Source organism: Gavia stellata, chromosome 19, assembly GCF_030936135.1.
Source record: "Gavia stellata isolate bGavSte3 chromosome 19, bGavSte3.hap2, whole genome shotgun sequence".
NCBI classification, from domain to species: domain Eukaryota; kingdom Metazoa; phylum Chordata; class Aves; order Gaviiformes; family Gaviidae; genus Gavia; species Gavia stellata.
Genome location: NC_082612.1, coordinates 16,120,608 through 16,133,012, shown reverse-complemented (window position 1 = coordinate 16,133,012; position 12,405 = coordinate 16,120,608). Strand labels below are relative to the sequence as shown.

Here is a 12,405-nt window from a genome sequence, read left to right as displayed (position 1 = left end):
TAAGAGTTTGTTGACCTATTTTCTCAGTTAATTAGGATTTTTCTGGCTGCATTAACAATGACTTGAATGCAGTCTGCTTCAGTCGCTACACAGTTCAGCTACACTAGGTTACAGAAGCATGATTTCTTTCTAAGGCACAGGACGCAGGAGAGGAATGCCACTGTAAGTGTCCGGACTTGCACTTAAAAACTTGTAGACTTCCTAGTAGGTAGTGCTTAAGCTCAACTTATTGAACATAAAGCTATCCACCTAGCATCCTTTTGAGTCCTAAAACAAATGTATTTTCAATGACAGCACTACCCTGGGTTACTTTGCAGGGGAAGGGCCACGCTGCGGCCGCCCTTCTCTTCGAAGTGCCATGGTTAAGACCATCAAGCTCATCTCTGCGAGCTGCATTTGTGAGTACACTTCTTTTCTTACTCATTTATTTTGCCCATGGCTCACTAGGCCTAGAAGTTACCTTGATGGAAATTTGGCCGTGCATGTAGCGCAAAGCATCATGTCGCTAATCACAGTGCAGTAGCATGGTCAGAAACCAGCTCTTTCTGGACGCTAATAGAAGGCGCTACTAGTAAAAGTTCATCAGGCGCTACGCTCATCACGCTGTGGGGATTTGAGCAGGAGAACCCATCTCCGTCCCACCTGTCCCCTCTGAAGTCAACGGCAAGGTAAGGGAGGACCTGAGAGCAGAGCTTTGACTATCGAGCGTGAAGACGGGCAGCTCGTTGGAGGTGGCCACAGGGCCCTCCTGACAGAGGGGGAAGTTGTCACCAGGACGGATGTGCGAGCCATCGGCGTCCCCTTGTTATCCGCTTCGCTCAAGGGGGATTGCTGCGGGCTGCGAAATAAACTGCAGCACCAAAGTGTAAGTCTGTCCCCTTTACACAGCTTGAGGCCCATCTGAGCCCCTCCACCCCAGAAAAGGACACCAGAAGCGGCGATTCCTGCTCTCTGAAAGGCTCTAAAACGTACGTCTCAAGAGGATTGTCACCAGGACTATTTCTGGCTCTTTCAACGCCGCAGTAAAATAAACCTTTACCCTTGCTGTCCTCGCCTCTCCTTCTTAGAAGGTCTCAAGGACCTTCATGTTTTCCGAGGGCTGTTTCAGTGGCCTCCTGCAGAACACCGCAGGGTCGGAGAGAAGTTTGCACAAACTCAGAGTACAAAGATGCTGTTAACTTTCCACGCAGCCTTTGCTGGGGATCTCCACAGTGACCTGGGAAGGGTGCTTCTCGGTGCGTGTTTCTGCAGAGCGTTACTGAGCTGACTCGAAGTAAAAGACTAAGTAAATGCTGGCTGTCAGGCTTCAACAAGCTTCCGCATCAGGTGCAAATGGACAGGGAAGGTTTTCTTCCATTTGCACCTGATGAGGAGGCATGTTTCTCCCCCAAAAGCTGGCGTCTGCCACCCTGTGTTTTGTTCCCATAGATCAATTCAGTGTTCTTTCAATCAATGTTCTCTGCTAATGAGTTATTGCTTTTTATTTTCAAATTGAAACTTCAAATCTACTGGCAAATATTTTGTCATCTGAGAGACGCCAAGTGCACAGGACCAAACCTGTAAGTTCCTAGTGAGAATGGCTGGGTTTTTATCAGGGGTTTCTAGTTCCTAGAAAGAAATGTAACACTAAAAACTTTTGCTGAGATTAAACAGGAGACGATACTACAGTGCAGAGAAGAATTTCTATTTTTGGCTACGCCCTTAAGGCAACAGAGGAAGTGTATGTCATGGCTGCAGTGACAGCTAATGAGCAGATATACAATATTAATTGCGGTAAGTGTAACACACTGAACAATCTATCAACTTCTATTTTCTTAGCGGTTGTAGCTTAGATACTTTTGGCTAATACCTCTGTCTGAACTGGCGGCACATAGAGGAACTGCCCCACCGCCTCCTATAACCTGTGCTGCGCAGTCCGGGCTATTTTCACCTACGCCGGCCGCTGTAGAGCTGCTTTTGGCGTTGCAGATGTTCAGATGATTGTCTTCTTCCCGCTGCTTGAGGGGCTGACCCAGTTGTACTCGGCTTGCACCAGCACGAAGCTGTTCTCCCGGATCTTTCGGAAGTGCATCACCTCCCCGTTTTCTCTGACGGCGATGACGTCGGGGTCCGGCTCGCTGAAGGAGACCTCCGTCCGCTTGTGGCAATGCTGGGCACAGACACAGCGCACGGCGGCTGCCAGCGCCAGGCCCAGGGCGGCGGTGCAGACCAGGAGGATGCCCAGCTGGGCTGCTAGGAGTCGGGTCCCTCTGCCACGGTCTTCCCCACTCCCGGGAACAGCAGATTCCGGAGCTGGTCTGGTCACCCATGGCAGGGTATTCCCACCCGCTGCCTTCTCCTCCTCCTCCTCGCCCCTGGCGCCTGCCTCCTCCGGCTGCGGCGCCGGATTTCTTTCTGCCATTTGCCTTGAAGCCGATGACAAATTGCCGGCAGTGTCGGCATCGCCAAACCAAGCTGTTGTCGCAGCGGCATCACCCAGGTGAGCGTGTTCGTGCGGGGCGGAAGGAGATGCTGTCACACGCGGGGTGGCTTTCAAGCCGGCCCCGCTCTCAGTACTGGCCTTTGAAAGCAAAAACACGATGAGATGTGCGGTGAGGGAAGAGAAAGGGGGCTGGTTACATTCTCATCCACTACTGAGGACACGCTATGGTTCAGCTCTGTGTTTCTGATACCCCGGTGTCCCCCTGGCCCTGGAATAACCCGGCTCCATCCCCTGGTTACTCAGCAGCTTTTAGGAAAGGAGGCAGACTCGACCCTGCTCTGTCCGTATCAGAATTGCCGAGGGAGAGACGAGGCACTGGGAGCTGGTCCCAGGGGTCAAGGCAGAGCGGGTTGAAGGGACGGAGGCGAAGGGCACAGGTGGAGAGGAAGGTCACTGCTTTGCCTAAGTAAAGGTCTGCAACTCCCGTTGTGGTGGTGGTGGTGGTATTTTTCACAGGCATCGTTATCACACAAAAAAATCACTTGATAAACAATTCCCATCCTGAGTGATGCCAGGGTCATGCTGAAAGGACAGGCGTGATCTTCCCGGCCAAGCTTCGTGTTTAGGGTCACACCAGGCCCACTGGGATTCAGTATTGCCCGTCTGAGGCTGCGGATCGAGCCATGGGGTGTCGGGACCCAGGAGGCCTGGGGTGGCCGTTGGCAGCAGCAGTTTTGGGGCAGTCACGTACAACCTGTGAACTCTCCCCAAAGCCCGTCTTGCTTTCTCAGTCTACACAGCCAGTTTGAAACCTGCTGCCTCTCAGTGGTGCTTAACCACCCATTTTAGTGGGAATGGCTGGTCCTGCGTGCTCCCGTTCCTAGGGGCTCTGCCTGGTGCTGCGCACTTTATTCTATCCCTCACAAAATGACAGCCACTCCGTGCCAGTTCTGCAGCCCGGGCTTTGCTGCAGATACCATCCAAGACTAACTGTGAAACAATCGTACAATTTAGGAGGCCCCCACTGAATTTTTCCATTCCCACTGCGCACCTGAGCCCCCATCCAAAACCTGCAAACTGTACTGGAGTCTTTTCTTTGGCTCCGCTGAGATTTGGATCTGGCCCTCACAGCTGGCGCCTCTCCAGCCCGCCCAGCCCAGCAGGCTTTTTCACACATCCATTAATTACACCGGAGAAACTCTCACCCTCTACCGTCATTAGCGATTTCTAAAGCTTGCTGGGAAGACAGTGTGTCAGGAGCACAAAGCTGAGGTAGGAGCCCTGGCAAGCTGTGAACCAAAGTAGGGGAGGGTCAGAGCATCCTTTGTGGCAGAGTCCGTTTCTGAAGGTGCTATTAAAATACAGTGGTAAATAAAAGGCTCTCAGTGGCTGAACTGCAAACTGTAAAGCATCTGGCTGGCAAAGTTAGGATTGCGTGTGTATGGATCACTTGCCCTCAAAATGCAAATGCCATACGGTAGGGATATACTGCAGGATTTGGGACTTCGGGATAGCAAATGGAATCGCCTGGCAAGTCCTTGCCCTGTCTCACCTCATTACTCCTTTCTTTTTCTACTTCTTCTCTCCTTTCTTGCCTAATTTCTCAGTATTGTTATTTCGTTACGCTCTTTTGGTCTTGCCTTGCGCAGTAAGTCTTCCTTTCCTTTGGTTACCGTCTTCCGTCATTTCTCCACGTCTCTCCATGGCTATGCCAGATGCTCATGTTATAGGTCTCTCCTTTACTTGTTCTCTGTCCTCTGCTCCTTCCTAAATATTTCTGCCTCATTCTCTGCTGTACGGCCCCTTCCTCTTTTATTTTCTGTGAGATTACTTCTCTTCCTCCTGTGGCATCCTGCAACCCAGATCTAGTTCTTTATTTTCCTCGTGTTTTTCTTCTCTCCATCCCCTGCGTATTGGACTGCTCCTGCTAAATCTGTACCCCGTGTCTCTGAGCTACCCCTGCTTTCCAGCTTCTCCACTAGTTGCCATCTGAGCATCCTCCTCTCGTCTCCGCAGCCCTGGTATTCCCCAGTTTCTCTCCCTCCTCTTGCTCTCCTTTTCTTTCTCTACCTAATTCCTCGCATGCCTTTTCCAGCTCCCACATCTCCTTCCGTCCGTACAGCCACCCCGCTCCCCTGAGGCTGCAGTCCTTGCACACCTTTCTGGGCTTCCCCTCCTCAGGTCACCCCTTCCCGAAAGGCGCTCCCACCCGCTCGTCCCGTCCGCCAGCTCCCGCTCTGCCAGCCGCCTCTGGTGATGCACTCCGCGCCTGTGGCTAACCCCACCACCACCACCACCACCACCTCCTCCTCTGCCTTTCTGGTCCGTCCAGCCTCCTGGGCTGGGCTGGCCCTCAGAAAGCCGACGGCTCTCTTGGCTGTCCACAGGAAAGATGAAGTCTTTGACCTCTGGCGAGTGTCATGGGTGGCACCTATCCAGCACCTCTGGAAAGTGTCATGGGTGGTACCTATCCAGCACTTCTGGAAAGTGTCATGGGTGGTACCTATCCAGCACTTCTGGAAAGTGTCATGGGTGGTACCTATCCAGCACCTCTGGAAAGTGTCATGGGTGGTACCTATCCAGCACCTCTGGAAAGGAACTTCTCAGCCTTCCACAGGAATAAAACACACGTTTCCAGCCCAGTAACATCCAGCAGCCTGTAGTCATGTCTACATATGGAAAAGTTATTTTAGATTGGTTTTACAGCGGGACTCTAAAAAACCCAGGCAGCGGGCTCAAAAGGAAAACAAAAAAGAGATATAAAAACTCAGTTAAAGTAAAAAAATTTAAAACTCTTAACAGTCTCAATGTAGTTTTAGTCACTTATGAGAGCTACATGGGCTGCTTGGTGCTGTGATGCAGTAGAGAGGTTTTATCCTCGTCTTCTCTTAGACCTTTCTGCCTTTGGAGAAGACATCCTCCCCGTCCCCTCTGCTTACCTGCCCGTCTTCTTTACACATCAAACACAAGCGCGGGGTGGCAGCGCTGGCAACGCTTCCTGCCCTAAGGAATGGTCAGAGGAAAGGCAGGGTTAGGGAGACCTGTCACCACGGCTCCCGCGGGAATCCCTGGGCTCTGCACCGCCGGAGAAGCACGACGCTCACTAGAGCAGCCTCGGGACGCACACAGTCCACGCAGACCGTATGGGGCCGTATTTTAATAACACCTGATCATTTATTCCTCTCCCCATCATTTTGACCCCCAGTGTAAAACGTTGCGTGAGAGCTCATCCAGCCCAAACCCTCTAAGACTTCTGAGCAGACGTCCTCAAGCCCAAATTTCATAATTGCTTTAAATCCTTCCTTCCTTTTCCCTGCAGAAGGAGAAGTAGCTCTGCTGAGTTCACCGTTTCTTTGAATATTTGCATGTACTTTTAGAAAAATATTGTAGCAGTCAATAGTCTTTATCACATTTTTCAGCCACCTGGCCAGTCCTCCGCTGGGCTGAGCAGCGCAACGTCGGCTTTTTAAGCATTTTGGACTTTCTACCTGTCACCATGCATCACATGCAATCTCTAAAGGATTATTTCTCAAAATTTCAGCAGGTAAACACCCTCTCGCCTCTCCCCCAGCCCCAGACACATTCTTACACCGACCCTCACTCATCCGCAGGGAAATTGGTACTATTTTCCTTCCCCAGAAGGGCTGGAGAAATAGGTTGGACTTGATGATCTTACAGGTCTTTTCCAACCGTAGTGATTCTGTGATTCTGTGATTCTTTTCCCACCACCTAGTTTACCTGTCAGAGGTGCTGTAGCTGGAGGCATCATCCCGGGAGAGGAAACCTCGCAAGGCGTCCGCCGTGGCGGGGTCTCGGCCGGGGAGGGACGGCTCCAGCCCCCGGCCGCTGGACCGTGAAAGCCGGGCTGGCTGCTTCGGCTCAGCGACAGGACGGGCATCTGACCCGACACCGAAACCTGGCTCCGGTGCCGGCGTTGCCGCGATGCCGGTGGGGCTGGCAGGCGGCACGGGGGTGCGCGGGGGGGAACCGGTGGCAGCCGCGGGAGAGGTGGGACCTTGTCCAGCATGGAGACAAAACAAGAAGCAGGGAGAGAGGAGCAGAAGTCTATTGTCTTCGGTTTGTTTATTTCAAATCCCACCCGGTGCTGACATTTGCCGGGAAGGACCGTAATAGTGATCTATTGTTTTTTAATTTTCATGTCACTGAATTTTAAACGGTAACCGAGATGGAAAGCAAAGCAGCAAAGCCCACTGCCTAAATTATGGTTAAGTGAAATAATTAAAACTCAGTGCCATGCCAAAAATGCTGAGAAACACATCTGATGTTGGTGTAAGTACATTTTTGGGGCATTTTACTGACCAGAGGCTGCATAAATACGACTAAATACATACCTGAAGGGCAATAGTCACATCTAGAGTCACATTTATTCCTTTAGACAGCATTGCTAATTGCACTTGCTTGTCTTCAGGACCTGAGGTTTTAGGTAAAGCATGTTGTATTTTAGGGTTTGCATTGAAATCATAAGATCTGGCAACCCTGTTTATCTGTCTGGTACTGTCCTCGGGACTGGCTCCATCACCTCGAACGCTGACCCGTGCCCTCACTTCAGGGAGTTCGCCACGGCCGTCGCTGATCTCCCCGACGGCCACAGCAGCTAAACGGGTCCCTCCAGCTCGTTTGGGTCACTTGTGTTCAACGCTTGCCCGGAATAAGCTGTAAAACTACTCTGCGGGAAGCGGTCGGTAAGGAACCCGTCCCTTTGCTCGCCGTACCTGTGGGGTGTGGGTCAGCCGGTCGCTGCGAGGACACGGGGGTTACGGCGTCGGGCTTCTTGCCGCTGCCAGCAAGCGTTTTGTTTTGCCCTCGCTGAGCCACGATAGCAGATTCGATCTTTGCCCAGTAAACGAAGTACGACTGGACTACGGAGATGCTGGTAAAACATAATCAGGCAAGAATTTACTGGCTCTGTAGCATTAATAAGACATCCGACCGTTTAGCTCATCACAAGGACTGCTTTAATCTGAAGGCAGAAGCAGCGCAAAAGTATTTTAAAGGATTAGCCGTCACAAGTTTTATATTACAAATAAAAGATACCAGGACCCATAAGAAAGATGCTGGGTGAAGAATCACCACTCATAATTAAGATCAGTCAAAAAAATGTGTGGGAACTTAAATTTTTTTTTAAAAAAAGGCTATTATAGTCATTGTGTTGATAGAAGTACATTTGGAAAACTTGGACTAGCTCTGCTTATAATCTTCCGTAGGCAGGGAAACAACGATGGTATTTACTAATTAAACCGAGTCAATGTAACTTGTACAAACAGCAGAATAGGTAGGAAAAAATAAAATAGTCTCTCTTCTCAACCCTCCGATATGTGAGCCCGCCTGACCCTCTGCTTTTTGTTGGGTGCCAAAACTGCATTGGCCAACCTTTAACCGTTCACCCGGAGAGCATTATTTAAGCTGGAGATTTTGGGAGAATTTCAGCTCAGATGGCTCAGCTGCTTCTGAGAATTAGCTAAGGGGAAACCAACCCGGGTTTTCCTGTGCCAGATGACTCTTAGGAGGCATTTTTAAGCCTAACAAGGAGGTTTTTCCAGATGCTGTGATAGGGAGAAAAGGGAGAGGCTATCAGAAATCAGCTCAGAGGGTCAAAAGGCAGAGGGTGAAGGAAGCGTAGAGGGGGATGGCTAGGAGCAGGCGTTGTTGAGTTTGTATTGGGTTTATTTGGTTGCTTGAGTTTTATGTGGTTTTAATAGTATTTCCCAATCTAAAATAACAGGCAAAATTGGAAATCCTAAGCAGCAATATTTTTGTTTCAATGAATTCGTGTTGAATCACAGTGAGATGCACAAGCCATGGCGCTCACCAGGATGCTTATGTTCTGGGGGGGCAGCCAAGGCTCTGGCCAAGCAGCTTCTAAGCAGTTTTGTAAAGTCAAAATGTAACAATTTAATCTTGCCTAAAATTAAAAGTCGCTGTGCTTCCTCTAAGACAGCCAGTTAGAAAATGTTTAATTTCATTCCAAATCAGAACCAAAATACTTGGACAGTTTGTGACTTCAGTGCAGAACAGGGATGTCAAGTTTTGTCCCAGTGCTCACTCTCTTTTCCTACTGTGAATAATTCTGTTTACATTTAACTTTTTTTAAACCCACCCCCATTTATATTTATTTTTCTTAAAAAAAGTGATATACAAGTTTATCCTGTAGGCAGGGAAGCCCTATGGGCTGTGTTATTTAGAAAGGCAGGCAACGTGGTCACAATTCTCTCTTCATGCCTTAATATTTCTATTTCCTAAGTGCTTAGGCTGTCATCTTCCAGTGTATTTCTTCTGAGAAAATAGTGACCATGTAAATAAAAAGCAGCACTACCCAGCAAATATAAATGGTGATTTATGTAGCAGCTGGGGTACTGTTGCAGTACTTGATAAGTATTTAGCTATATGGGGTTCAAGATACATAAACCACTGTGCTGGACAAGTATGATGGAAAAACAAAGCCAAGCCTTTAACGGAGAAGACACAAATTCTGTTTTGGAACCAGCATGTTCTTACAAAAACTTGATGTCTCCAATGGGTTGGTCTGGTGCTTTCCATACGAAGGACAGATTTCTCTTCAGTGACTTGTCCGAGTGGGTGACGGTGTCACCATCTTCAAAACAAGTCAGCAGCTTGGAACCGGGAGGCATGAAGATGAATGTGCCAGCGATTTCGTCGTTAGACACTTTGCGAGCTTGAAGCAAAAAGCCCATGAAATCCCGGGTGCTCCTTACCGTCACTGCAAGACAAAACATGGGACGTGAAGGGATTTGTCTCATAGTTATGGGGTGAATTGGTTGCAATGGAGTTTCCAGTGGTAGCACTGAAACCAAAAGAAAACACTGTGCAACAAACCCAAAAGCATCTTACAGTCTCTGTCCTCGCGGTTTGCCTTGGACATGCTGGACGCAGGAGGCCAGGCTTTACCTTTCACTTTGTAGTATGTAATTGCACACAAAATTTGCTTGGGTCTTTTCCTCCCTTTGATTATGAGCTGCTAACGACATTGCATTAGGCAGCATGCAGCCATTTTTAAGGAAGGAGGTTTGGGTACCACCCTGCACGTACGCTCTACCTAAGAGCCGGGAGAGTCACCCAGACCCCTTCGCGCAGTGCGGAGGAGCAGGGGAGGCGACTTTACCCTCTGGAGGTGCCTCTTGTGCGGTTGCGTGTGATGAGGTCCGGTACGGTTGAGATGGAGTTGAGAGAAATAAATCCCACCCAAAGCACCCAAACCGACCGGCTGCCTCTGGCAAACAGTCGGTCTGCAACACGGTGAAAATCCCGAGTCAGCCATCGCCTGAGAAACCTTAGGCAAAGCGCTGCGGACAGAATCCCTCTGTAAACACCTTCGTTTCCTCGTGACGAGAGAGGTGGCGTAGCTCACTCAGAGCAGCTATCCCTCTTCCCAGCCCTCACAAAGATTAATGCCATCACTTGAGATCAGTTATCACGTGTTTTTCAGATGCAGGAATGAGAAGCCGTTCCTTACCTGGAACCTTGTCACCGGGGAAGTAGAAGGACATGTTGGTGTGGACAGTGACATAGTTGTTGCTGGGGCTGTGCAGCTGGGCTCGCAGGTGCCTGGGCATCATGTCGGTGCAGGCGGAAAGGCTGGCGCCGTGCGAGAAGGCGGCCGCACAGGAGACCAAGCACAGGGTTGTGCACGCCCAGCCGACGACGGCGATGGGGGCTCTCCTGCCGTCCTCCATCCTACGGCAGAAAACAACGGGCAGGCTCGCTTCAAAGCAGCGGCTGCAGCAGCCTGTGAGCCCGTCTGGCACCTTTGAATTAGCTGAGCTCCAGAGCCGCCCTTCCCACAGCCTTTAAATGAGGGAGAATAAATGATCTCCGTGGCGCACGGAGCCACTTTGGTAAGCCACAGAAGTTCACAATTTGAAGTAAATTGTTGAGGCTGGGCGGGGAGAGGTCCTGCAAGAGGATGCATTTCTTGCGAAGTCGCCCATGGAGGGAGCGGGCGGGGAAGATTTGCTCTAAAAAGCTTTGGTGGCTGGCACAAAACATGTTTCCAGGTTAGCTGGAGTATTGTGTTATTCTGATTTTTCAGACTGCACTTTTGAAAGTGAAGCTGAAAGACGAGCGCGTGGTGTTTATTGTAAGGGATATTGTAAGGCACGTAGCCCTGCTTTTAATGTAGCGCTTCCTGACATCTTCCTTTCAAGGTGCAGCTTTTCCTGGCTTAGATTTCATTACGCTTAGTCAATAAGTAGATGTAAATAAATCAGGGGAAACCAGAGGCTGAGGAGGTCTAGCTTACACCTCCGTCTCTAGCGCTTCTGCAACTTGCCCGCTGACTCGAAAAAGCCACCCCTGCACATGAAACAGGTCGTGCCCAGCCCGAAGCTGGGAGCAGACAGATGCAGTTTAACCTTCCACAGCTGAGCATCGCATCCCTCCAACCGCTTATGTGTGGGAAGATGCTTGTGGGAGTCACAGGAGCCTTTGCTAAATACCCCAGTCCCTGCAGGACCAGCGGCGGGGTGCCTCCTCCTCGTGGAGTCAGCCTCCCCTCGACGCACGCCCAAACCTCCCTTGCTGGATAGGATTTCTCGCAGGAGCTCATGGAAGTGCCCCTGAGCAGCCGCTCTTTTCCTTGGGAGTTTCCCAGGCTGCGCCGCCGTTTCCCATCCCTGCCCCGGCCGCCCGCCTGTGCCCCTCGCCGCTCGGGCACGGGGAGCGGGGCCGTGCTCCCCAGGGCCACCCGGGCTGGGGCTGCCGGTGCCGCCGTCCCTTACCTCGGGACACGTACGCCGCCGGGCTCGCTGCCGCCGCTGCCCTCCCGGCCTGCCAGAGACCCATCCTTTCAGGGACCTTCTTCCCTTTCTCCTCTAATGGGAAGCGCAGCAGCTGTTACTGCTAATACCCACCACCTACGGCAGCTCTCCGCCAGTGCCCAAATCCTGCCTTAATCATATTAGTTTTCTGCTTCACATCCCACCCACTTTTTTTTTTTAAAAATCTCCAAGCTTCTGCAGTGAAAACAAAGGCAACTAGCAGGGGGGGCAGCAGCAAGCCATGGGGTTTGTGCGGGACACCCGGCGACCTTTGCAGAGGTGCAGGAGGGTGGGAGTCGTGCTTGCCCCGTTTCCCTCCCCACGCTCCCCCCCTTCCATGCTGAAACTTTGCAAAGCAAAGCGACATCAGTTCCCTCTAGCCCGTGACCCCTGAGCAGTGTGCCCTTGTCTCTCCCGCTTACATGGGAGTTATTTTGGCAGTACAAGCAGAATTTTGCTAGAAAGGCTGGGAAGGAGCGTCTCACATGCCAGCCCTGCCAGGAGGAGCCATCAGCACCCCACAAACCCTTCAGAGCCGGCACGTGGGACTAAACATCCGATCCGCGTGACTGTCCCCTGGCACAGGAGCTGTGTTTAAGTCCAGGCTGTCACCCCTGCTCCTTGCCCGAGCTACGCTGCCGCCATACCGGTGCCTGATCGCAGAGCCGATCCTGTCCCTGGGCTTCCCAGCTTCTTCTCGGATCCACCTCGTCGCTGCAGACTGCTCTGGTGATCAGGACTCTTGGCCGACCCTGGCCACTGTCACCGGGCTCGCCCCGCTCCCTGCCAGCGGCTCCTTGCTCGCAGTGCATGGAAATTAGGGGCCAATTTCTCGTCATCATTAGAGCCGCCATCAGGAGATGCTGAACACACTGCCGGCACCTTGCAGCCCCGAGTAGGGCTAGAGGAGCGGTGTAACAAGCCCATGGGCTGGACGGCTTTTCTTCCGCCAGCAGACCCTGAAGAGGCAGTGTCAGATGTCCCAGGGCCACCGAGGGGGAGGCTGGCCCTGTGCTGCAGGGAAGCTATTAAAGATGGAGCAGCAAAAGAGCATTTGGTGCCCTTTAGTCCTCCTCCTCTGATAAATGTGTCTGATGGCTGAATAAGTTCATGCTGGTGCACCAGGACACCACAAAGCTCTGTCCTGTCCCGTGACTAAAGGAGATACACCAACACATAGGTGACACC

At 51.3% G+C, this 12,405-nt stretch overlaps 1 protein-coding gene across 1 annotated transcript; it reads right to left on the bottom strand.

Annotated features, from left to right (window-relative positions):
- Positions 1-1,972: 1,972 nt before the first annotated feature.
- On the bottom strand, positions 1,973-10,134 carry REELD1 (reeler domain containing 1). The gene is made up of 6 exons (XM_059826736.1): positions 9,915-10,134; positions 8,939-9,161; positions 7,156-7,313; positions 6,161-6,437; positions 5,362-5,425; positions 1,973-2,560 (listed from the first exon to the last, which is right to left on the bottom strand). Exons 1-6 carry the CDS (start codon positions 10,132-10,134, stop codon positions 1,973-1,975), a joined length of 1,530 nt encoding a protein of 509 aa, XP_059682719.1.
- Positions 10,135-12,405: the final 2,271 nt, after the last annotated feature.

Excerpts from the sequence above, each read along its gene's own strand:
- REELD1 (XM_059826736.1), bottom strand. The coding sequence starts at position 10,134 with ATGGAGGACGGCAGGAGAGCCCCCATCGCCGTCGTCGGCTGGGCGTGC. Across the intron at positions 9,162-9,914 it reads CCCCGGTGACAAGGTTCCAG|TGACGGTAAGGAGCACCCGG; the intron begins GTAAGGAACGGC and ends TTTGTCTTGCAG. Across the intron at positions 5,426-6,160 it reads AGCTACAGCACCTCTGACAG|GGCAGGAAGCGTTGCCAGCG; the intron begins GTAAACTAGGTG and ends ACCATTCCTTAG.